Genomic DNA, 27,171 nt, shown 5'->3' with positions numbered 1-27,171 from the left:
GGAGGGTCGATGAGGAATACGTGGGAGGAACATCCAGTCGAAAGAATGTTACAGTTGGTAAGTAACTTGTTCTCCGAATGGATTGCGTCCTCCCACGTATTCCTCATCTTATGATAGACTCCCATAGCAGTGGCAATTTTGGAGGTGGGAGTACTAGATACTGTTTTCATAGACGGAATGAAGAACCGTCTTGGCAAATAAACCCTCATTGGAGGAGGAAGCATCTAAGCAATAATGCTTGATGAAAGTATGCATCGATTTCCATGTTGCAGCTGAACAAATATCCGCTGCAGGAACTCCCCTCTTCAGAGCCGCAGAAGTAGCCATCCCCCTAGTGGAATGGGCTCGAAGCCCATCTGGGGGGTCCTTTCCCACCAATCTGTAGCATTCAATTATAGCCAGAATGAGCCAGTGGGATATGGTTTGTTTTGTCACCGATCATCCCAATTTATGACCTGTGTAACCTATAAAAAGTTGGTCATCTTGACGTAATTTTGACATACTTCAGGGGTCCAGTCTATGCAGTCTCTCCTCTTCTTTGCCCTAATGAGGAGGAGGATAGAATGTTAGTAATATGATTTTTTTGTGACAAATGAAGTCAGAAACTACTATTGGTAAAAAGGAAGTTTTAACTTTAAGAACTACCTTGTGTCCTTGTAAAAATTGTATATGGTGGTTTACATGAGAGAGCCTGTAGTTCACTAACCCTGCGGGCTGATGTTAAGGCTACAAAAAGGACATTTTGTAATGTTAGAAGCCTCAAGGGACAAGAGTGCAGAGGCTCAAAATGTATACAAGTGAGAAACTTAAGTACTAAATTTAAATCCCAAGTTGGGACATGAAAAGGTACTGGAGGGTATACGTTAGTAAACCCTTTCAGGAATTGAATTATCAATGGAATTTTGAAGTAAGAAACCTCTTCCGAGGAGCGCTTGAAAATGGATGGCGCAGCCAGATATCCTTTAATTGTTCCGATCTGGAGCCCCAGATTGGCTAAATGTAAAGGAAAGAAAGCACTATTGTGGTGCCACATTGAAAAGAGTCCACATCCTTATCTCTGCACCAGTTACTGACCTTATTCCAATGACACCGGTACAAGGATTTTGTTGCCTGCCTTCTGGCCGAAAGCAACATTTCCATTAGGTCATCCGGAAGATCCCAATCCTTAAATCTCAACCTCTCAGAAACCATGCGTGACGGTTGAGTGTCTTGACCTCTGGATGGAGAACCCGACCTTCCACTTGCGAGAGAAGATCCTCTCTTTGCAGAAGATGTATTGGAGGACAGATGGACATGTCCAGAAGGTCCGGGTACCACTTCCTCCTGGCCCAATCCGGGGCAATTAGGATCATAGTTTTCCTGAACTTTCTCAACCTCCTGATTACTTGAGGAATCACGGGGACTGGAGGAAACGCGTACAGAAGTAGGAACTTCCACTCCACCACGAACGCGTCTCCTAGAGGTCCTCTCGGAGGAAATTCCCTTGAGCAGTACGGTTTGCACTTCCGGTTTCCGTGGTTGCGAACAGATCCACTTGCGGGGTTCCCCAAAGGGCAAAGATCCCCAGAAGGACTTCCTGAGCGACCGTGCTCTGCCTGCTCAGGAGCGTCTGCCGCCGTGTTCTGCAGGTGAACTGCCGATATCCTTCTCGTATGGCCCAGAACCAAAGTTGCATTGCCTCTCTGCACAGTGGTAGTGACCCTACGCCTCCTCGCTTGTTGAGGTAGTACATGGCCACCGTCATTACCAGGACGTTCTTTTCCTGTACAGAGGGCAGGAAGGCCTTCAGCGCAAGTCTGATTGCCCTCAGCTCCAATAGGTTGATGTGTAGTTTGGACTCCGATGGAGACCAACGGCCGCTGATTGTCAGATAGTTGGTGTGGGCTCCCCACCCAGTGAGTGAGGCGTCCGTTACTACTGTTATCTCTGGCCTTGGTTGCCAAAAAGATTCTCCTTTGAGGAGGTTGTGGTTGCAAGCCCACCATAGTAGATCCTGAGCAACTGCGCTAGGGACTTGCAGAAGATCTGTCATATTCCCTGAGAACTGGGACCACCAAGTTCTGAGTGCCCATTGAAGGGATCTCATTCTCAATCTGGCCTCTGGCACTAGGAAAATGCAGGATGCCATGAGGTCGAGCAACCTCAGAAAATCGAAGGCCAGCATATGCTGGGCATTTTGGAACTTTGTTACCATCTGCAGAATGTGGAGAGCTCTCACCTCGGGAGGCGAGGCTTTGCCAGAGGAAGTATCCAAGACTGCTTCGATAAACTGGAGCTTTTGGGATGGTATCATGTAGGACTTCTTGAAACTGAGGGAGAAGCCCAATTTATGAAGGAAGTGACCGGTGATCGAAAGATGTTCCTAAGCTTGTTCAGGGGAACGTGGTCCGATCAACCAATCGTCCAGGTAGGGGTAGACGTGAATCCCCCCTCTCCTTAGACTCGGTGCCACCACCGCCATTAATTTGGTGAAAACCCTTGTGGGGGTCAGGGGGGTGAACCCGCTTGGCAGAACTCGAAATTGATAGTGAGAATTGCCAATCGCAAACCTCAGGTACTTTCTGTGCTTGAGATGGATTGGCACATGAAAGTAAGCATCCTGAAGGTCCAATGATACCAACCAGTCTTGCAGTTGGAGAGCCTGAAGGATCTGAGAAAGGGTTACCATCTTGAACTTGTCCTTGCTGAGGAACTTGTTCAAGTTTCTTAGGTCCAAGATGGGTCTCAATCCTCTGTCCTTCTTTGGGATGAGAAAGTATGGGGAGTACCAACCCTTGTTCCTCTCCGCTACAGGTACTTGTTCTATAGCACATTTCTCTAACAGGGTTAAAATTTCCTGCAACAGGAGCGGATCTGGAGTTTTGACAGAGTTGGTTCCCGCGGGATGATTCTGAGGCCTTTTTAGACTGGTTTGGTCCCTTTGGTCCTATGCCTTTGGCAGACTTCAGGACTGAAGACTGCCTCTGGCGCCCGAGTGTCTGGGACGGGCAGGAAGTGAGTGAGGTGCCCGAAACTCCCTGTGCTTAGTCTCCTAGGAGACCCAAATGCACCCTGGCATGATTGGCTGGCTGACTGTCTGGCAAGGACAGCCACCCTGCTAGGTGAGTGGCAGCTAGGCTGGAATGAATGGGAGAAAACTGTTTAAAAAGCGAGTCTCTTGGCTTGGAAGGCAGAGTCGACCACTGGAACGAAAGAACCGAAGACGAGCTGAAAGAGGACGGCTGCTGCAACTCCTGGAACGTTGGTTTGCCCGGTAAAGCCCTGCTGCAGGTCAGAATCGCCAAGTTCATCTCGACAGAGAAGCCCTTTAAGGACGACTTCTTACTTTCAGTTGGTGGGACCAATCAACTCGTAAGCCATCTGGATACCATTCTCGGAGCTGGTTGTATTTTCCTCAGAGTGCTGCAGGAAACCAAATAGCCAGGGAGAAGGACACCAGTTTGTGTGCTTGAAGACAGCTACCGGAATCGAATATTTGCCAGTTTGCAAGCTTTGTGACCAGTCCCTGTGCAGTGCAGGAGTCCCCCAATGCCCTCCCTCTTGTCCCCACGACTGAGGCTCAGAAACAGCAAGGTCTGCAGGAACAGAAGTCCTCATCTGCATCTTTTTCTTCAAAATAAAGTACCGTGAAAACCAGACTGCAAGAACTTGCCTCTCACTGCAAAAGTGCGTGAAACTTTGGCAACTTGCAGGCCTAGTCGGCTTATGGCCCAACATATGAATCTTTCTTCTATGAACTACTTCTGAGAACTGTGGCAAATAATTTTCAGTTTAACTACCAGAACCGTTTTTACTTGTACAAGACTCTAGTCCATTGACTTTGGCCTATCTATTGCATTTCAACAACTCCTCTGGTGAACTCAAACTATTTGCACTGTTTAAGAGTAATTCTATTATTCGTTTTAACTTGCGCCTTTGTGCTCCTACTTCAAATGCTCTGAATACCATTTTGCTCCTCCTTCAAAGTAGTTTAAATGCCTCAGAACCGGATAGTGTGAAGTATTGTAGTATATTTGTGTGATATTGATTGCCTCCTTTTAGTCAATGTTTTCTAACTGACTGTGTAATACATTAATAAGTGTTTTACCAAGAAACCTTGAGTATAAGAGTCTATTTGAATACTTGTGATTGTAGACCTCTGTGTAACCTCATTACAAGCTCACATTCCCTCTTGAGACAAGCCTGGCTGCCCAGCTCGCTACCAAAAACTGTGTGGTACAGACTTATACCAAAGGTTGGTTTTGCTTACACCTGTAGTCATAGTTGTGTGTAGTGGTCCCAGAGGGTACTGCATGCAAACGTTGCCTAACGGACAATTCTCAGAAATGTGCTAATTCCCTCCACCTTAGAGACCTCAAGCAACTTTGCTGGATTTTGAGGACTTGATTTTTTTTTTTAACCTGGAGAGAGTGAACCCCTTCTTTTCCACTCCCTCGTGTATTTTAAAGTGATTTTATACACAGTTTCTTTTGGTTGTGCAGTCGGACCGTTGGTTTGCTCGGTGAAGCCCTGCTGCAGTGCCGAAACGCCAAGTTCGCATCGACAGAGAAGCCCCTGCAAGGACGACTTCTTCCCTTGAGTTGGTGGGACCAATCAAATCCAAAGTAAGCCACCTGGACCTCCATCTCGGAGCTCGTTGAATGTCCACAGAGGTGCCGCTGGAAACCATATAGCCAGGGAAAGGAACACCAGCTGGCCATGAGGTTTTGGAAGATCCTCTGGACTCCCAAGAAGCAGGACTGACCGAGCATGAGCCCCAACAGAGTGCGGGACCCCAGAAGAAAGGAAAGTCCATCTAGACAGCCAGGAACCGCAGTGTTGCTATTTGAAGTAGACGCGAGGAGCTGAAACACTGAACAGCCACTCAAAGTGAAGTTTGCCTGTTGCGAGTTGTGGCCATCCCAGTGCATTGCAGGAGTCCCAACGCCCTCCCTCTTGTCCCCACGACTGAGGCCCAGGAACAGCGAGATCTGCAAAGCTGCACAGGAACAGAGGTCATCATCTCCATCTTTTTCTTCATTTCGAAGGTACTGTAAAAAGTCTGAGAACTTACCTCTTACTGTAGAGTGCTTGCAACTTCTACAACGCACAAGCCTAATCGGATTGTGGCCCTACATCTGTTCTTCTTTTCATCAAAGACTCCTAAGAACCTCTGCAAATACTTTTACATTTACTTACCAGAAGCGCTTCATCCTATACAAGACTTTTGGCCATTGACTTTGGCTTAGCCTATTGAATTGTATGTCTCTTCTTGGAGGATCCAAAAGTATTTACCTGCTTAGGAATATTTGTGGTCTCTTGTTCTGATAATCTTTGCCTTTTACCAACTTCTAAAAGTATTCTAAATGCCAACAGTAAGATATTAATGTCCCCAGCACCCTAGTTATTGAAGTCATCTGTGGGTGTAGGTTGTGTCTGGGGCCATCCCAAAAGCGTCTTTACTGATTTAGAAACTAAGAGTGTACAGTATTGAAGTGTATTTGTGTGTTACTATTATATTGCTCCCTTCTGAAGGCTTATTCCAACTGACTGATAAATACATTAATAATTGTTAATGCAAGAGACCTTCAGTGTAAGATTTTATTTGAATACCTGTAACTGTAAATATCTAACTCCGCTACAGCTCACTGACTCCTCTTGAGATAAGCCTGGCTGCTCAACACGCTACCAAAATGGCATAGTACAAGCTTATACCAAAGGTTGGGTTAACTATACCTGTAGTCAGAGTTGTGTGTAGTGGTCCCAGAGGGTACTGCATAAAAACTAGAGTAAGTGTTTAAGGCGGTGAGGATAGCCAACAATGACAAGCTCTGTCATACCATCATTCAGGCAGAGATGGGGGGTTGCCATCCAAGCCTGGATGAGGCTGTAGTTGTGGTTGATGGAGTCTAGTTCGTGGTTACCAGCGATTTTGAGGAGGACTTGTGTGTAGTCTGCAAAATTTATATACAGTATATTGAGGCTGTCCAGGTGGTTGAAAAGCGGTTTGGTGTACATATTTTATAGTGTGGGGGACGAGCACGATCCTGGAGGAACACCGTAGTGAACGGGATGGGATCTGCTGCTTCGCGCCTGCGAAGACTATGGCGGTGCATCCCGATAGGAAGGACTTGATCAAACTGGTAGGTTCAGGGGAGAGGTTGAAGGTAGCAGTGAGATGGTGGCACAGGATTCAGTGATCCACGAGATCGAAGGCCACTGCGAGATCTAATAGGAGGAGGATGGCAATCTCACCATTATCTCTCATGTGGTCTAGTTGGATCTTGAGGTCGTGGAGGGCGGATTCAGTGCTATGTCTCGGTCTGAAGCCAGATTGTCAGGTGCACACAAGATTGTGGGTTTCGAGATGAGTTTGGAGTTGAGGAGGCCCTGCAGTCAAGAATTTTGAGCAAGTAGGGCACTGTCGTAATAGGGCAGTAGTTGGTGGGTAGGGTGGGGTCGAGGGTGGGTATCTTCAGAAGCGGTGTGACCCCAAGCTCCCATGATGGAGCTTGGAATTGAATGTGAAAGAGGCGTTAATGAGGTTGGCAAAGGTGGGAGCAAGTGGTTTAGCGCACATTTTGATAATGTGTGCAGGGCATGTCTCCAGAGCAATTAGAGGCTTTCAAATGTTGGATGGTGGTGAGGACCTCAGTTGGAGGACAGCGGAGAATTGAAATGGTGGAGACGTGAGGGTGGAAGGGGAAGATTCCATGGGGTGGCTGTGGGGGTAAGGAGAGACTGAGTATGGTTTTGTCTCTGAGTTTGGGGATTTTGGTATCTAGGGCTGTCTGGATGAGTGGGCACCAAGATTTATCTTTAGGGAAGCTGTCTATATGTGGGGTTGGGTTTTCAAGCTCCTTTAGGATCTTGAAGAGCTCTCTGATGTTGGAGCTAGCTTCAGTTATTCTAACATTGTAGATGTTAGCTTTGGTAGCATAGATGGCCGTTTTGTAGATGTTTATTGAGCAGAGGTTGGTTGTTTTGCGAGGGTGGGGTTATTTCGCCCGAGATGTTCGAGGGCTCGTTTTTGTTTGCAGAGGGTGGCTAATTTGTCTGTGTACCAGTTACGAGGATTTCTTTTTTTGCAGGTGGAGGTATTTAAGGGGGCATGTTCATCTACGTAGTTGAGTAGTGCGGAATTGTAGGCTGCCAGTATGTCTTCAGGGATGGAGCTGGCAGACTGTTACTCACCGAACCGGAAGGAGTACTCTATTCCAACCTGGATCGAGATGTGAGGCGAGCCGTGGAAGTCTTCAGAAAACCCAGATCCCCTGATCTCAAAAGAATCAGGCTTCCTCTAGAGAGGGGCTCTTTTCAACGACGTACCACTCTGCTATTATGTAAAACAAGACAGAGTAGTCTATTAGTGTAAAAGAGCGGAATTGAGCACACCACCAAGCAATGCTGCAAAGAATACAAAAACTGTTTTGAGTATAATGCCAATCTGGTGTGAATGGTATAGAATTATTGAATATAATAGAATCGCTAGTACCGGAGATAGTGGAAATGAAGGCCTTGAGAGGAAGTCCCGTGTCAGTTCAGAAGAATGTTCAGAGTTCCAAATAATGGATGACAACGAAAGGATAATATAACAAATGGGATGGTTAGTATAGGTAGAATAACCCGAACGGCACGAGGGACGCACTAGGACCGGGTTGGTGCAAGACTGGAAAGCGTTCGTACTGTACTTTAGTGGAAAATGCACATCATCTTCACAGGATGTAACACAGTCAATTAGATGAGGTAAAAGTAAATCCTTAATTAGTAAGCAGGACTGGAATAGGGCTAAACTGATAGACTGAATTCCGCTGGAAACAAGGCTCTTGCTGAAAGAAGAAAACTGAAGACTGGAATCCGTTTTCAGCAGGGAATGGTGTGTTGAAAAACCTGGTAGAAGAACAGGTTGAGCGGGGCTCAACAGGCGCTCGGCAATGGAAGGAGACTGCGAGTGGATTCAAAAACCAAGGCAAAGTACCGAAGGACAAATCCAAGAAGCAAACAGGAGACAGAAACCAAGGTCTGGTACCGGTAGATGAATTCACAAAGCAGGATACTCGGAGGGTGATCCGAAATGGAACAAGTTGTAGGAAGGCTACGAAAAGGAACACCGTAACGATCAATTAGCAGCAACGAAGCTCCCTCGGCTGACCGCTTTTAAGGAACAAGGAGGCGTGGCTTCCGTGAAAGCGAGGCACGTCTGGTCAGCTGACTAGGAAATCTACGTGACCCAAACAGTTTCCAAGGCAACTTGTAACTCTGCCAGAACGGATTCCCTGATTGCGAGATACTCCGTGGGAACGATCTTTTTGGTAACGTTCTTTGTTGCTGCCGAAGCGTAACACAGACACTGCCTCAAGGGAGGCCAGGAGGGTGGGAGCTAGTTGTTTAACGTTGAGTTTACGTATATGTCTAGCTGTAATCGGGGGGTGGGGGCGGTTTATTTCCTGAGCTGTGTGTGGAATTGTGGGTGGTGGTTAAGGTGAAGCAGATTAGAGAGTGTTCTAACCAAGGAAGCAGATCGATGGAGGTGACTTGGAGTGCTGTGTTGATGGAAAGGATCCTTCCTTTTTCATAGGTAGCGGAGAGAACCATTTGGGAGTACTTCATTTCCTCGAGGGTTGTGGTGAAAGCGGTGGCATTCTGGTCCGTGGGGTCACTGAAGCCTAAGTTGAAGTCTCCTAAGAGTATGAATTTGGGTTTCAGGAGGGGTGCGATGAGCAGGGTGATTTTGTTTTCGGGCGAACGACTATGTGAGTGTTGGCAGTAGAGTAGTGGGATGTTGATGGTAGTTTGGGACAAGGATTCCATCTTGGCTTGAAGGAGTTCATATCCTGAGAATGTTTCGAGGGGGAGGCTCGAAATGGCGTGATTTGGAGATGGCTACTCCTCCAAGGCTGCTTTGGCGGTCAGCTCGCAAGATGAAGTAGCCAACGGCTAGAGCTAATGATAGGTGGGGTCCTGCTGCATCATGATGTCAAGTTTCTGTTATGGCCAGTATGTCCAGGTTGTTGGCTAATATGAGGTTGTGGATGTCTGAGGTGTGGGCACAGATGGACCGTGCATTCACAAGAGCACATGCAAAGGGAGTGTATGTAGGTTGAGGAAGGATGGGAAAAGTGGGGATACCAGGGGTGATCTGAAAGTGTGTTTGGCTTAAACAGATTTTGATATTCAAGATTATGCAGTGGGTGACACCATCAGTAATGAAAGCAAAAGTAACTTACAGCCATGGTTTTCCTTGTTAACGTAATTAACACAGTGACGAGAGAGCCAACAGTAATATTGTTGCTATCTTCATCATCCAACACTATAAGAAAAGATAAAAAATGTAGTAAATTAGGTGAAATGTGAAACAACAAGCATGACTAATGTTCAACGTAAAAAATCATGCAGCTGCTCATTCGGTTTCGGACGAACTAAAAAGGACTGGGTTTAGACTCAGAAGGTACAATGAAGATGCGACTAAAGGGTGTGGCCACGCATTCAAACTGGCACAATGCTTTTTTTCAATTTTAAGTGCTGTATCGCAACATGCGCCCGCCCTGTCCCATTCCCGGGAATAATATAACAAAAGTTTGAAAGTAAACGGGAAAGTACTTGGTAGTTAATTTTATATATGGATCCTGTACCATTACAGTTTAAAACACTATGCTGAATGAAACTTTAAAATGACAACTTGAACATTTTGTGAATCAACAAACATTAGAAGGAAAGGCAAGGTTACTGAGAGGAAAACATGTCTGGAATGTCTATGGAGCCCTGGGATTGGAAAGTTAAGGTCACTGACACTTTACTACTCTGCTCCTTTTGCTCATCACTTTAGTTTTACATTGGGCTTAGTTTCTCCTACCCTTCCACCCTTACAAGAATGTGCACACAACGAGCAAGAGAATGCAGCAGCAGGAGGTCTGACAAGTGCACACTCTTCCACAGTAACAACTTGCATTAGACCCAGACCACGTCACGTCTTGTATTGTATTGTATTGTACTGTATTGTCTCAAAGGGAGGAGCAGGAGCATCAAAAGTCCACTACATTGGCACTCAAGCCAGCAAGAGATGAGGGGAAATTGGAGCAAGGAGTGGAACAAAAATCTTTCCACCCAATTTAAGTCACCCCTTTATCCTCTTGTTATATTTATGTCTGGCCATTGCCCGCTTAATGGTTACCAAAAAAGGCATGATTAAATTGACACTTGTGTAGCAGAGCTGGCGATTTAAATTACAATGCTCATTAATAACACAGCTCAACCTGCATTCCTCTTGCCTTAAGGCTCTCCCTACCCTCTTTTCTCTGCAAGTTAAAAGGGACAAATGGAGATAGTGCATCTGTAATCCTCTCCTCCACTTTTAAATGTGCCAAAGGCCTGTGCTGGAGAGCTATTCTTTTACAAATAATTGTAAACAGGATGACACTCGTCAAGACAACTATATTCTGTTTGGCAAATACCAGTATGTTAACTTTATTTTTTAAAGCCAAACCTGCAATTCCATTATTAAAAAAATGTATTAGTTATGTAATGTCAGTCATATTGCTTTATTCAGCATTATACCATCAGCACAGGAATAAAATACAATCCAAAATGTATATGATAAAAACCAGTGCATAGTTTGTTAAAAGAGGAAAAAAAAGAACTTAAACAGATCAAACAGGCACAATTGCTTAATTCAAAAGTTCCTGCGTAACCAGTCTTGATGGATACATTTTGCCACAAAGTATAAATTAGCTAGTACGGTCGATTTACACAGTGCTACAGCATCCATAACATGAATAACACCAGCTTTGTTAGGAGTGGCAATAAGTACACTCTCCTCAAATCTTTGTATACTTCACAGAAAAGCAAAATGTGGGGCACGCTCTCGCTTTGTGCACCACCTACCAAGCAGGAATCAGAATTGCCGGGTTTCCAACCACAAGAGAATTTTGCCGTCCTAAGGGCGACTGTTCTGAACTCCATAAAGACGGTGCGTGCACAGGCTGACGAGATCAAGTCCAACTAATCTTTGGCGCTCTGATCCACTTTCATATGCAAGAACTCAGGCCTGTTTGTTAACCTTAGACAGTTACTTATAAGTGATTCATACTAAAACGGATTAATGGCAAATTTCACCTACAATACATTCTCAGGACTCTGCCACATACTGTCAAAACCTAATACTTCCAACTGCCCCACTTTACATGCTTACCCCAGGAGAGTGAGCAGTCCCGAGGATAGTTTAACAAATTGAGAAAGGGCTCGCAAAATTGTACAAGCACGGACATTACCCATAGTATCCAGCAAATCCAGTAAAACACTGGTTTCCAATCTATCCTAGAAACTATTCGCTCAAGGCCGCATTCCATCAAAAAGGGGGCATTAGGGAAACCTTGCAGGAGCCTCAAAAGAATTTTGAAGAACTTGGTCTCTGAGGTCCCCTTTTTCTGACAGTTAATGTGCCCCCATAGTTTAGCATCATAGAGCTGCAGAAGCAGACTGCATTTTATAAATGCTGATTGCAAGAAACACTGCCTTTCGCTGTGCTTCAAACCAAAAAATAATTCCTTAGACCACAACTGTTCTTCCCCGAGGTAACATGTGCTTTATCTAGCTGGGCAGACCATGTTCTGGTGTCAGTAAATCTGATCGAGGTAATCATAATAATGGACCTGTTCGAGGAATGACCCACCAAACTTCATAGAGATTGCACAATACCTGTATCTCCTTACGCCTAAAAACCAGAACCCTTGTCTTGCACTTGTTTAGTGTCAGCCCCAGTGCCGTGCATTGGTTAAAAAAACATGCCAGACAAAACCTGATCGCCATGGGAGATTTAGAGATGTAGCTAGCAGAACGGCATCAGCGAAGAATAATGCTGGGAACACATTGCAACTCAGCTTTGGGGGATCAAACCTGTCCACTTGGCATCCCTTCAGCAACTCTATAATATAATAATCTCATAAATGTACATTAATGTACAGGCTGAACAGGAGCGGGGCAAGGACACAGACCTGCCACAAGCCCCTGTCCACCCTGAACTGGCTCGTGGAATCTCCTCCAAGACCCCATCTTACCACTGCAGTTACTTGAATAGAGGTCTACCATTATTTTTACCAGTTCTGCTCGAACCCCCGGCTCAGATATAATTTTAACTAAACTTTTTCAATCAATGGTCTAACTTATTAAAGTTTGTGATTCATGGAGAACTGCTGAAAAACTCCCATTATACAAAAAAGGGGGCCGGGAGATGCATGGTAATTACAGGCCAATCGCCCTGCTTGATGCTACAGGGAATATTTTTGCTAAAAGTATTTTTAAAGCAACTCCACAATAGTGTGACTTCCGGGCACCTCATCTGATCTTCAAGCAGGGTTTCAGAGTGGGATCAGCACTATTGATCAATGTTTTCGCTTGTCCCTGATTTTACATAAATATATTGCGCTTAAGGCGATGAGTGTATGCAGTCTTTGTTGATCTCCAGACCGCTTTTGACGCTGTACCCAAGGCCCAATTGTGGTGGGTCAGGTGACCATACATCTAACTCCTCCTTTAGCAAGTCGATGGGTATCCTGTCTGGACCTGGTGGTTTCTGACATTTGGAATTAAAAATTGCACTCCTGACTTCAGACGATGTTATATTCATTGGGAGGACTGTCGCACCCAAATGAAACAAGACCGTTGCTATGCACACATTCTCCCCCCTATATATATAGGTTTCAGCTCAGCAGCCGATTTGCGGATCTCTCCCTCTCTGACCCCTTGGAGGGTGTTGCAGAGTGGGCTCACCTCCCTAGCCTCACAACAGGGGGGGGGGGCGGCAGCGGGGGAGGGCGGGGGGCGTTCTCCCTTGAGAAGGGATGAATTTCTGTGATTTGTCACATACCTGTTGCCTTAATTTAGTGGCTCCCCCTTCTCCATTGATCGGAAAGTGACTTAGGAAGTTAATATTCTGCTGTTATAGTGCTCTACGATTTTCAACTGTGAAGCAAAAAGGTTGCAAATCTAAAAACCACGTCATTATTCTGGCATTCGTGTCTTTCCTTGGGCTCTTCAATGTCAAGGGAGAGTGATCTGTAACTAGTCTACATTTTCTGCCAATCAAATATTATCTTGGGTGGGTGACAGCCCACTTGATGGCCAAAGCTTCCAGTTCAACAGTTGCATAAGATTGTTCGCGGGAAAAAAGCTTAATACTAGTATACAGTACTTGATGTTCAACGCAGTTGTGTTCTTGTGAGAATACGGCGTCTAGTCCCTACTGAAATCTGGCATCTTCAAGACAGGTTCACTATACAGTCCATCAAAACTTGCTTGGTCTTCCTTACCCCACGGGAGCTTCTGCGGTTGAGTGTTAACTTACCCATTAGGTTGGCGGCTATGCTAGAGGAATTGGCTATAAACCTTCGATTGTAACCTGTGAAACCTAGAACAGCACTAAGCTACTCCTTGGTCTTCGGTGGGAGAGTTTGTTGGACAGCTTTGATTTTTTTTACTCGGCTTTGATTTTTTCACTCTGTGGTTGGGCTAGACCATTCCCAGTGAAGCAGCCAAGATATTTAACCGCAGATTGGGCACGGGGGCATTTTTGGGGGTTGGCAGTCGGACCAAACCTTAAGGCACAAATAATTTCATATAGATGTACATTCTCTGGCCAACTATTACCATGTATGACTGTCGTCCAGATATGCTCCACAAAATGTGGTGTAAGGCACATTTTGTCCATAAGGCGCTTGGTCGTGGCAGCTGTGCCATGTAGACCAAAATGTACAATCTTGTACTGAAACGGACCATGTGGTGTTAAAATGGCTGCTTTTTTTTTTGGTCCGATGGCTTCAATGGGACCTGCCAGTCAGATTTATAGTTGATAGCAAAAGTACCCATTCACCGAACAAGTTCTGTAGACAGACATAACATATCAATTGTTGAAAATCAACGATCCTGTAGGTCACTGTTCCGATTCCCTTATCGGTTGATGGGCTTTGCACCCTGAAGTAAACTGCACTGAGAATGGGCACGTGTGGGTGGCTGACATACCCCGTAACAGATGTTGGTGTGCTGCTGCATACTGGGATCTTCTGTGCTCTCTCCCCACCTGTTACCTCACCCTGGTGTGGTGCAGTTCACTGTGGTGCATTGCGGTGCAAATATTTTAGACACGTGCATCCTAGGACCTTGAAATGTTTTGTTCCTCGCGTCAGGACTGGTGCTTCTAGGACCACATTGATGAATCGGGTGAACATCAGTAAATGATGGGGGTCTACGAGTGAATTTTCTGCATCCAAAACACGCAAAATTTGGTATACGTGGGTTCAATGGTGTGGATTTGTATAGCCAGACAAACATGCACACCTTCAGCTTTATACGGGATACATTAGTCACCGTAATCGTATTTCTGATGCTTGTATCTGCTTAGATTCACATGCTATGCATGGGCCAACATCTAGTGGAAGCTGCAGAGTATTACAATTGTTTTCGAAACGCGAAAAGGGACGTCGACAAAGCGTAGCAGTAATATTATCTCTAGTGTGATGTTCATTGTACCCATGGTCCTTCACGTGTCAAGGTCCCTCAGATTGTTTTGTTTCGAACATGAGGTAGCATGAAGTGTATTGCGAGTACAGGTGTATCCAAGCAGATAAATATCAGAAAAGCTCATAAAACATCTATGCACCTTCTCTCAGGGGAGGAAGGCTGGGCGCATGTGAACCTAAGCAGATAAGAAGCATCAGAAATAGGATTACAGTGAGTAATGTATCCCTTCTGAGGCTTGGGAAATCTGCTTAGATCACATGCTATGCATAGATTAGCGAGCAGAGTTAGGAGAAAGTGGTGGGTTGTGAGAAGGAGCGGCAGCAAACAGATGTTTTAGAACCGCTGGTCCCACCTGTGTATCTGCTTTGGAATGGGTGTCAATGCAGTAGTGCTGAGTGAAGGCATGTACTGAGCTCCATGTAGCTGCTTTGTAAATGCTGTCTAAGGGGACATTTGTGATAAAGGCCAAGGTAGCTCCTGTGCTTCTAGTGGAGTGAGCTCTTGGTGTGAAAGGCAGTGTTTTGTTTGATGAATTATAAGTTACTCACAGTAGTGACCAACATACTCTTAGTCCCCTTTCCTCCATACTGCATGGGCGTCCCTTCCAAGGGACGGGAGACAACCTTTTTCATCAGAAAAAATCTTCCCCTTTAAATTTGGAGGCACGCGGGGGTTCGGCCCTGCGAGCATCCGCTGCCCTGACTCCGCCCTCCGGCGCCACACCTCAGTCCCCATAGACACATCGACAATAGATTGACATTGCCTAATGACACCAGTTTTATTAGGGGAGAGGATGGTGGGACGTATGTAGGAAAGGAGACCAAGAGTACGTTAGTCACTACAGTGAGTAACTTATAATTAGTCTCATGTCCTGTCCCCTTTCCTCCATACTGCACGGGCGATTACAACTGAGTGTAGCCCCAGGGTGGAGAGGAGACCCTCCTTAAGCAAACAGGTTTCTAAGAACCGCCTGTTCGCAAGCTGTGTCTGATCTAGAGCCGGCATCCAAACAGTAGTGCTTGCAGAAAGCCGAAGGGGTGGCCAATGTGGCTGCCCTGCTTAGAACTTGCCAGGGGATATGCAGCTGGAATGCAATGGCCGTTGCCTTGGCTCTGACCGCGTGGCCGTGCATGTTGGCCGGAAGTGGCTTATGCTGTCCCTCGCCTTGGAGGCCTGATATCCTGGTCTTGATCCGCCGAAGGTGATGAAGTGCGTCCGACTTGGGGAAGCCCTTGGTCCTGTCCAAGTAGAATTTCAGGGCACACCTGACATCCAGGCAGTGTCATGGCCACAGGACAAGGGCCACTATTTTTATCATCCAAAGGGTCCGAATGGACCCAGTCCTGGCACCTTTGGCTCCAGGCACAAAGTGTGCTCTGCACACTGTGTCTGGGGCATGTGCTACTTACTTCCCAGCAGTCTCCCCACATGCATCCAGGCTGGGCGTGGCCATTAGGAAACATTGGTGGGCATGTCCAGCAGTCTCTGGGAGTGGCAAGGTGGAGCCACTAGGCGGGGCTAAAGGGGAGTGGCCAGAACCAGGCTATTTAAGCCATTCCCACCCGCGCCGCCAGAACTGCTCTTACCCGTTTCCAGCTCATAGCGCGCATCTCACCAGGTTCCAGTACATCTACTCCAGCCACACCATCGCTAGAAGCGCAGCTTACCCGACTCCCACACTTCATCTTCAGCGCGCAGCTTACCTGCCTCCAGCAACACCATTGCTCGACGCACAGCTTACCTGACTGCAGCAACTCCATCGCCGGACGCGCATCTTACTGGTCTCCTGCAATAGCATCGCCTGCAGCGCATCGCATCTTACCCGATTCCCGTTGTCATCGGAGTTGTGGCGCATCCTCACCTGTTATGGGCATCTAGCTTTGCGGAAGCTCTTCTCCTCCAGAATCCTCACGGATCCATCCATCTATCTATCCAGTAATTGCCGGCAGGTCTTCGGATAGCCACTCCCCATCTGACGCTGCCAGGCCATCCCTGAAAGAGAAAAGGACACACAAGGTTAGAGACTGCATTAATATACACTTGGTCGCGCAAAACGTGAGACTTGCATTCAACCTTGAAACCCTACTTACCTTCGAAGTGGGAACCTCGCAATCCCCTCTAGCACCATTCAGACTCGCTCCCAACATGGCGACTCCGCGTGGCCATCTTCACACCTATTGGGGAGAGAAAAGACATTACAAAGGTTACGGACAATAATCATTAGAAAAAGACATTGTAAAAGGATATGGACAATAATCATTGTTAAGAACACTTACCTTCAAAGTAGTTCGGCCACAGCCAGTCTGGGCCGCCACACACACGGAGGAGTGAAGTAACTAGGTCAATCAACAGCGCCCCTGCTGATGAGAAGCAGGATGGAGAGCTCATCCACACAATCAAACAGATGAGACTATATGGGGAAACGCATGCTCACCTCATTTTGGAACGAAGGGTTTGAGGGAAATCACAATCCAACCGCAGTATTCTCACTGCCTCTCGTATTCTCTTAGGGGCAGTGCCAGCAACCAGAACATACCACACTACAGCAGCTGGGAAAGGAGATTGATCCAGGGGAGCCAAGTACAGGGAAGGCTCCAACCGTGCCTCAACGTCCCCACAGAGACCAGGTAAGCGTAACAGGCAGTACAGAACTCTCTGTGCCTCGTATTTGGGCTCAGCAAAAAACAGGCAGCACTATTTCCTCGTTTAGATGGAATGCGGAATGCACCTTAGGTAGGAATGCTGGGTGAGTCCGCAGGATTACTTTATCTCCGGAACGTAGTGTAGGGCTCCAAGGCGACCAGCACCTGGATTTCGCTTATCCTGCAAGCCGAGGTAAGGCTGTCTTATTGATGACCAGCCTGATGTCCGCAGACGCCACTGGCTCAAATGGTTTGTGTGCCAGGGCACCCCAACACTATATTGAAGTCCCACACGGGGTGTGGCCTCTTGATGGACAGGTAGAGTCTGGCGAGTCACGTTAGATGCTTCTTGACAATCGGGTTGGAAGAGCAGAAGCCCTCTTCCTCTGAGTTTCTGTAGGCCCCAATGGCTGCCAAGTAAGTGCGGCAAGTGTCTACCTGCACGCCCGAGTGGGCGAGGTGAGCCGAGAAGGAGAGCACGTCATCCAATGTACATGCAAGGGGGTTGATATCCTTAAGAGTCTGCCCAGTGGCAGAACCTGGTCCACTTGCTCTTATACTGGCCCCTAGTAGCTTTGCTTCTAGCACCCTGTACGATCTCTAGATTTGCCTGGGACAGGCTAAGGTGACTTATCGTGACCTGCTCAGGAACCACCCTGTGAGGGGTGAATGACCCTGCCCCCCTGCTGCACCAGAAGATGTGATGGGCCCGTCGGAAGGTGAATGGGAGGTCTGAGGGGCTGAGCAGCTCCGAGAACCATGGCCTGGCTGGCCACCATGGAGCTATCAGAACGACGTTGAGTTGGCGAGATTCCTTGATCTTGCATATCACCCTGTGTATCAGCGGCGTGGGCGGGAAGGCGTATGCCGTTCCACTGAATCTGAAATGCGGCGCCCAGGGAGCTGGGGCCCTGCCAGGAGGCAAACTGTTGGCCCTTCCTTTTGATCCAGGAGGCAAAGAGGTCCACCTGGGGGTGTCCCCATCTGAAGATGATCTCCTGCAGTACGAGGATGTTCAGCTGCCACCCGTTATTGTCCGCTACCAGTGTGCCGAGCCTGTCCGCCTCCAGGTTGGACTCCCCCGGAAGGTGGACGGCCGTGAGGTAGATGTTGTTCTCCAGGGCCCCTTCCCACATGCTGACTGGCAGTCTGCACAATGGAGGGGACCTGGTACCTCCGTGCTTGTTGACATAGAACATGCTGGTTGAGTGGTCTGTCTGAATGAGGACAACCTTGCCCTCGATAACTGGAAGGAAGGCTTTGAGCATTAGCCAGTTCGCCTTCAGTTCCAGCAACTGATGTGGTACTCCTGCTGGGTCCAGGTGCCATGGACGCTATGGCTGTCCAGGGTGGCCCCCCCATCCCTTGAGTCCGTAGTGATGGTGACCTGCATGGTAGGTTGCCGGAAAGGCTTGCCCCTCCGAAGGTTGCAGTCCCAGGACCACCATGTAAGGTCTGGGTGAAGAGACGGAGAACGATGATCATCGCCACCTGAGAGCCCCGTTTCCGGTTCCATGATGCCGCAAAGTGCAGATGTGGATGGCCAATAGGACCACTGCCATGAGATCCAGTAGGTGTTGGTACCACCAGGCCGAGGTCACTTCTCTGCTGAGGAAGTGCGCCGTGGCCCTCTTGATGGTCGTGATCTTGTCCTCCGAAGGAAAAACTGAGCCTGTGTCCCAGATGAGCCCAAAGGTCAGAATCTGCTTAGGCTACAGCTGCGACTTGTCGAGATTGAGCGAAAAGCCCAGATCGTGAAGTGTGTTCATGAGGCCGTGACAGGTGTGGTGCACCACTTCCAGAGATGAAGCCCTGATGAGCCAGTTGTCGAGGTACCAATAGATGTGATGGTCCTGAGCCCCGAGGAGGGCCACCACTGTATTCATCAGCCTGGTAAAGACCCTGGGGGCCGAGTTGAGGCCAAAGGGAAGGACCTTGTATTGGAAATGGTAGCCCATGATCCTGAAATCGTAGAAAAGAACAATGAGGCTGCCAAATCGGAACGTGTAAGAACGTGTCCTTCAGATCCAGGGAGCACATCCAGTCTCGCCTGCACAATGTCTCTGCTATTAAAGCTGGCGTAACCATCTTGAATTTTTGTAGAGGCTGGGAGAGGTTGAGTGTGGAAAGATCCAGCACAACTCTCAGGCCCACCTGGTTCTTTTTCTGAATGGCAAAAATCCAGGAGTAGAAGTCCAAACCTCGCTGAGAGGCCGGGACTTCCTCCACTGCCTGACTCTTGACGAACGACCGGATCTCTGCCAAAAGAGTTGCTGTACCAACCTGTGGGAGTGGAGGGGAAGAGGGAGGAGAGGCTGGGATGGGTAGGTCGTACCCCGTGGATACTACTGAGAGGATCCAGGGTTCAGCAAAATTCTGGCACCAGAACTGTGCATGGAGAGCAAGCCTGCCCCCCACTGGAGACACGTGGACACAGAGGGGCATGTCATGCCTTCTTTCCCTCGGAGGCTGTTGCAGAGGAGGGAGACTGGAAAAAGCCCTTACTCCCCCACCCCCCTTTTTGTTGTTTGTGCCGATGTTGGGTCGGCGAACAGTCAGGCTGCGTGGACCTCCGCTCTTGGAAGCTGCGGAACCCTCCGTATGTAAGCCCCTTCTCTGAGAGCTGCTGTGACTGATTGTACCTTTTGGGCATGGTCTTTGTAAGGATGGATAAAGACTTGGCAGTTTGTGAGCTCTTTCTTTTTGTCCAGCTCCTCGTCCAGGGTGGAGTGGAAGAGGTGACCCCTTCGAACAATGGTCTAATATGTGTTCCAGGACATCTGGGTTGAATTTAGTAGCACAGAGCCAGGCTCTTCTCATGTCCGTGGCAATGCAGATGGCCCGGCCAGTGGTGTCGATGTGGGCCACGGTGGACTCATGATGTCTTGTGCCACCATCTTGGTCTCTGTCAGTTTCCGCCCTGAATTGCGATTGGCTCTACGCCGGAAGCTCTGGGAGGAAATTGGCAATTTCCCACTAAAGCCTCTGGTTAACGGCTGCCAGCATGGTTTCCGCATTGGCTTGACGGAGATACTGGGATGCGTTGGAATACAGCTTCTTCCTGTATGCCTCCAAGATCTTCTCCTGCTTGTCTAGCAGCACTGCAGAGGAAGAGGACGAGGATGACTGAAGCTTGGAGTATAGTGATGGAGCAGTGATGCCGCAGCGATCACCGAAGAGTGCGGCTGAGCCGATAGCAAGAGTATCCCCCTCCATCTGCCTGTACTTGGCATCCAGGCGTCAATTAACCGGCTGGATTCAGTGGGGCTTGAGCCAGCCCTTTTTGGCCAAGGCGACTACGTCCTTCTGCATAGGGATCCCCGTTCTTGCTGCGGGACGTAGCGCGAGGACATCAGTGAGGACCCCCTCTGATGGTTGCTCGACCTTGGGCTGAGGAAGGCCCAAGTACTCATTCACTTATCATATCTATCTAGGCAGAATCTGAAAACGACATGGAATATAGAGATATTCAGAAAAAACAGACTGAGCGGAGCACAGTCCAGGACATGGGCCATTCCAGTAGACCATCCAGGTCAGTATAAACGAAACCCCAACTAAGTTAGGAATTTTTAGATAACTACAGAGTGTTTAAGTAGGGATATACTCTAGCAAAATAATAGAAGTTGGTAACGCAGCCATGGTAGAAAATCAGGATTACAATTCCAAATTTTCAGATGAGAAGGTTATTATCTGATATATAATCATGTTTCAACAATGAGCAAAAAAGATACTATAAGAAATGTACTTAATGAGGACCTGACCAAAGTTAAATATGTAATGTTGACACTATTGAGTAAAGTGGATTATAAAAGAAGTCATTGTATGTTTTGAAATCTCTTTTTTAGATATTAATTGAATGTATAACTTGCCCCTGAAGAAAAGATCATTCCCGAAACACGTTGGGCCCTATGAATATTAAAATAGATGTTACATTTGGAAATGAATTTAGGAGAGAACCTCAGATGAGTACTTAAAACCAATTTGTCCTTATGAATGATAAAGAAAGGATTTTGCACGGACAATGCTTGTAATTCACTAACTCTTCTTATGGAAGTAATAACCACTAAGAAGGCAGTCTTGTAGGTCAGGTGTTTAAGACTTGACTTATGCATAGGCTCGAATGGGGGCCCCCCATGAGCTTTGCGAGTACAACATTGAGATCCCAGCATGGCGGTGGTTCAGAGATTGGAGGTTGGAGTCTTTTTACCCCTTCCATAAAAGCCTTAATGACTGGAATTTTCCACCATGATACCTTACTCAGAGGTGGTGTACGCTGATAAAGCCGCCAGGTGGACCTTTATGGAGTTGAATACTAACCCCGAGACTAATAAATGGAGCATATAAGTTAGAATGTGAGATGGAGTACATTCTACGGGGTTTATTTGTTTAGAATGGCATCAGATTACAAATCTTCTCCACTTGTCGAAATAACAGTGTCTGGTGTTTGGTTTACGAGCCTCCTTGAGTATGTCCATACACCATAGTGGCAGATTAAGGTGTCCGAACTCTATGACCTCAGGAGCCAAACTGCCAGGTTCATCGAGTGTGGTTGAGGGTGTACCGTTATTCACCCATGTTGGTTCAATAGGTTCGTCTGACACAGGAGTTTAATGGGCTCGCACATCGCCAGTTTGCGCAGATGTGGATACTAATTGCCCACATGGGAGGAAGAAGGATGAGCATCATTTGTTCCTTGTGAATCTTGTTCTCTACCTTGCTCATTAAGGTAGTCGGGGGGAAAAAAAGCATAAGCAAATTTCCCTGACCAATTCATCCATAGGATGTTCCCCTTGGAGCCTGGTTGGGGGAACCTGGACGCGAAGTCTGGGCATTGCTTGTTTTCTCCTGTAGCGAACAAGTCTAGTGTGGGGTAACCCCACTGTGAAGATGTGGTCTACTACACCAGAGTCTAGTTGCCACTCGTGTTGTTCTGGTAGGGGATCTCTGCTCAGAGAGTCTGCTAGGGTGTCTAGTAACCCTGGAACGTGTTGGGATGAAAGGAACAACCCCCGTTTGAGTGCCCACCTCCATATTTTCTGTGCCAGCTTGGACAGATTTCGAGAGTGTGCCACCTGGTTTGTTTATATAGAACATTGCAGTCGTGCTGTCTGTTAAGATCTGAACCATCTGGTTCGTCAGCTGCGCTTCGAATGATTGAAGAGCTTTGAATACTGCTATTAGATCCAGCAGGTTGATGTGGTTCTGTGCCGTGATGAGTCCACAGACCAGGTGCTGTGTGGTGAATGTAATGCACCCCCCACCCGGAGAGCGATGCGTCTGTTGCAACGATCGCTTGCTTCTCCGGATCCTGGATGGGTTTTCCGTTGAACAGATTTTCCTTTGTCCACCAGCGTAGGTTTTAAACTATTGTTGGCGAAACGACCACTAAATCGTCCCACTGATCGCTTGCCTGAGACCACTGTTTCCCCACCAACTCCTGCATGGGGGGCATGCGCAGACGTGCGTGTGGGACCAGGTATATGCATGACGACCAGCATGCCTAGTAAACGCATTGCTTTGCGTATGCTTATCTGGCGACCGGTTTGATACTGGGGTATTTGCCAAAGCATGTTTTGAACTCTTTCCATGGATGGTAAGGCCAAGCCTGCTTTTGTGTCTAAGACAACTCCTAGGAACTGTTTTGTTGTGTTTGGTACAAGACTTGACCTTTTCTCGTTTATTGAGAAACCCAATTGGAAGAGAAGGTTTATGGTTCTTTGCGTGTTTAGTCTGCAAAGATGGGGTGATTCCCCAGTGATCAGCCAGTCGTCCAGGTAGGGGTACACTGGGATTGCGTCCCTGCGCAGGTTCGCTGCCACCACTGCCAGTACCTTGGTGAATATCCTTTGAGCAGACGCTATTCCAAAGGGTAGCATTTTGAATTGGTAGTGCTAGTTTGCCATCTTGAAATGCAAGAGTTTTCTGTGCACTGGGAACATTGAAATAAGAAAATAGGCAGCTTTCATATACAGTGTTGCCATGTAATCTCCCTGCTTTAGTGGGGGGGGGGGAGGAAGGGATATTATCTCTCGTAGCGTTGTCATCCAGAATTTTTGTGGCTTTGCATAAGTGTTTTCAGGGCTTAAGTCTAACACTGGGCGCATAGACAGATCTTTTTTGGCACAAGGAAGTAGGTTGAATAAATACCCTTGTTTACCTCGTTGGACGGCACAACCTCTATGGCGTCTTTGAGAAGCATTGCGTCGACCTCTTCGAAAAGGACGAGCTGTTCTTTCATTGTCTTTCTCTGGTGCAGGGGATAGTTGGATGGTTTTTGGATGAGCTCCACACAATACCCTCCCGCCTCTGTGGATAGCACCCACTTGTCCATGGTTATTCCCTCCCATGCGTGGGTGAAGAGTGAAATGTGTCCCCCCTCCTGGAGAGGCATGGGAGGGGGACCTGTAGTTGGCTGTCATTGCTTGGGAGGTGTTCCTCCACCTCTAGATGTGGAGGAACTTCCCCAGCCGCGGGATCTGCGCTGGCCTCTCTGGTAGCCTTGTCCTTTGTTGTTCCATGAAGAATTTTGGCCCAGTCTGTAACCGGAGCCTCGTTAGGAATTTTGGCCACGCAAATGGTGAAAATTGTTTCCACCTCTCTGGCTTGGTGGTTTGTCAACTGGCCCAGAGACTTCAAGGTGTCGTATTCCTCTTTCGCTGACTTTAAGGTGTCCTCCACTGCTTTACCGAATAAAACTGAAGGTTCCACTGGCATGTTAACTAACGTAGCCTGCGTCTCAAGCTTGATGCCGGATTGGCGTAGCCAAGCGTGGCGGTTGATTAGTCCCCCTCAGCGATAATCCTGGCCGCATTATCTGCGGCATCGAGGTTATTTTTTAGGATGCAGCTGGAAGTTGCCTTGCCGTCAGCCGCCACCAGGGCTAGTTGCGATTTTAAAGCTTTGGGCGCAGAAGCTATTAATGCAGGTATTTCATCCCATTTGTGGCAATTATCACTTGCCAACAGTGTTGAATTGTTGGCGATTCTGGTCTGAAAGCCGCTGAGGTCGCAACTTTCCTCCCCATGGTATATAGCTTCTTGCCTGGTGGTGGGGCCTCTGAAGAGGCTAGTGGTGTCCCTGCCCTTTTACGGGCCGTTGTCACCGATAGCGAATCCGGCTAAATCTGGTCAGATGGCGCTAGGCGGAAAAGCTTCCCACTCGCGGGTTAACTGCCCTGCCCTGGTCATGTGTCTCCAGTGAGGGTAGGATCCTCCTCTGGACAGACTGTAAAATTGGGATGTATTGGGTGGCAGCCTTCTGGTCTCCCAGAATATCCTCCACAAAGTCTTTGTCTAGCTGCTTTTCCTGGTCTGGATACCAAAGTATTCAGCCGCTTTTATTAGCTTGTCGTTATAGAGGGGCTGATTATCTACAGGCGCATAGGCCACTGGGGGGTCCTGTTGAATTGGTGAGGGCAGGGTATACACCTCTGCCTCTCATCATCATCATCATCACCATCATACTAATGATCAGATTGTTGATAGTCCTCATTATCGCCTTCAGTGTCTGTATGGACGTCATACAGGTCACCTAGTACTGGTTGGACTGGTAGTGACTCAGGACAAGGGCCCTCATTACGACCCTGGCGGAAAGTAACTGACCTGACCGCCATAGCGTAAATAGCGTTTCCGCCATTGCACGACGGAGTAAAGTGCGGCTAATTCTGACCCATCGGGCACGAGCACTATGCCATGGCGGAAGTGCAAAGTCCGCGATGGCGGAAATGTCCCCAAAACGCCCCTCACCGCCGTCGTACGGCGCCCTAGGTGCAATTCCGCCACCCATCTTAGCGGTCACCGTAATGAGCGGCAATCGGAAAATACGGTGACCGTAAATATACGGAAACGGAAGTAAAAACATGGTCCCGGAACGGGAAACAGCACGCAGTACACCTATAAAATCGGAACTCCCACACAACCATTAAAAATCCTACCCTGAGACACATCCCAACCCGAAATCCACCCTAGTGAAAACAACAAAAATGGGAAAAGTAGCGAAAAAAGCGTGCGACCGCAAGCGGCAGGTCCACTTCTCCCATGAGGAACTCACCGTGCTCACAGAGACCCTCCAGGAGAATGCTGCCGTCGTCTTCTCGACGCAAATGACCAGGACGGCACTTGCGAACAAGAAGGCCATATGGGCCCTGGTGGCACAGCGGGTAAGTGAGGTGGGGACCGCACCCCGCAACCCACAGCAATGCAGAAAGCGATGGGACGACTTGCGGATACGCGTACGGAGCATACTATCAGCCAACCGTAACATTGCAACAGCTACCGGGGGAGGATCGGAATCACCCATCAAGTTGACCCCCTGGGAAGAAATCTGTGCCTCCAGCATTGGAATGGAGAGTATACAGGGAGTCGGAGGGATGGAGAAAGGAGTGCAGACATCCGAAGAATCAGGTAGGTGGGCCAAATAAAACAATGCTAAATCCACAATGTCCAATCATGTGAAGTACCATGTGTCCACATAGTGCAACAGAAACACATGTCCAGGACAACGTCCACATACATTGGCCTGATAGCGCACTTTAAAAGTCACAATAAATACATAAATAATTAAAAATCCTAAAAACACCCTCTACACGTGCAGCATCCACACCCTAACTGCAGGCTGCAAAACAACTGCATCCTCAATCCACACAAAAATGAAACCACCTCCAAGGCCCTGACCCAAATCACCCTCAGGTACCACCCCAATGCATGTGATACATTGCCATTCCAATTTCCACAGACCCATTAATAACGCTCGCCCTCCTTTACTCCACCACAGGGTCCGATTCAAACGACGAGCTCCAGGACACCCCTACCAGCACACCTGCAAAGAGGGCCAAGACCAACGGCCAAAGACCCTCCACCTCAGCTGCACGGATCAAGACACGGCAGCAGCACAAATCAAGTGGCAGCACACAGGAGGGGACTTCAACAGGCACCCCAGCAGCCAGCATGCCCACAACAGCAGCACCACAGGTCCCCCCAATGGATGCCACAGAAGGCACTGCTTCTGGTGGCAGCAGCACCATAGGTGACACTGCATTAATGGCAGCATGCTCCGACACAGAAAACTGTGCTGTCGATGTAGGATCCATCCATGACCTGTCTCAATCCCCCTGTTTGTTTCATCCCGTACACCATGAGGATACCACGCAGGGGCACCCACAAGACGACGACTGGCCATCCCCCACAAGCCCTGTGGCAAGGAAACATGAGGTGATCAGCCCCTCTGTGACACCACCGCAAATGGGCATGGCCCAGCAGAGGCGACAGTCCCTCGACCAGGTGATCATGCAACAGCAGCAACTGGCCACGCTCCTCAAGGAGCATGCTGATGAATGTGGGGGTACTAAGGCAGCCATAGAAACATCTACTGAGACACTTAGGGCAGAAATGGAGAGAAGTACAGAGACACTAAGGGCACAAATGGAGAGAAGCACCGAGAGCCTGAGGGTACAAATGGAGAGAAGCACCGAGAGCCTGAGAGTACAAATGGAGAGAAGCACCGAGAGCCTGAGGGGGGAACTGCATGCGACGTCCAAAGACGTATGTGCTAAACTTGCCGCTGTGCGCCGTGTGCTCACTGAGCTCTCACAAACCCTTAGGGACATGCATGGACGTGAGCAGGCAGAGACATCATCCGTTGCAAGTTCCGTCCAGGGCAGCCCCCAACGTAGATCTGGGAGGAACCTGCGCTCCACAGGCAGGGGTGCCCCTGATACCCGGAGAGGGGACTTGCAATAGCGTCTGCCCACTGACAATGAGCATCTTTGGACACTGGTGTTCGGGGGGAGGTAGGAGGGTGGAGGGGGTGTGTTGGGCTTACTTGGGTGGCGGGTCGATGGGGTGTGTAACATAATTTCACATATGCTATAAACATTTCACAATCATCCAATGAGATGTGTGGACATTGATCTTTGTGTACGAGGCCTTTATAGGCGTACAGTCCATATTGTGCATGTTCCAGACACACACAGTGCCACAAGTCCCGTGTCCATGTATCAGCCACCAGGCGTGAGTGCTAGAAGCATGAATCTATGATAATC

At 48.1% G+C, this 27,171-nt stretch overlaps 1 protein-coding gene across 1 annotated transcript in view; it reads right to left on the bottom strand.

Annotated features, from left to right (window-relative positions):
- SEC63 (SEC63 homolog, protein translocation regulator) overlaps positions 1-27,171 on the bottom strand; it is a 1,285,673-nt gene that overhangs the window by 530,417 nt on the left and 728,085 nt on the right. Inside the window, exon 14 of the mRNA XM_069606555.1 lies at positions 9,207-9,289. Within this exon, the coding sequence (XP_069462656.1) occupies positions 9,207-9,289 (83 nt within the window). The remainder of the gene's footprint in view (positions 1-9,206; positions 9,290-27,171) is intronic.

This window comes from Ambystoma mexicanum, chromosome 4p, assembly GCF_040938575.1.
Source record: "Ambystoma mexicanum isolate Mex_15411 chromosome 4p, UKY_AmexF1_1, whole genome shotgun sequence".
NCBI classification, from domain to species: domain Eukaryota; kingdom Metazoa; phylum Chordata; class Amphibia; order Caudata; family Ambystomatidae; genus Ambystoma; species Ambystoma mexicanum.
The sequence above is the reverse complement of the archived record's forward strand: the minus strand, read 5'-3'. Positions and strand labels throughout refer to the sequence as shown.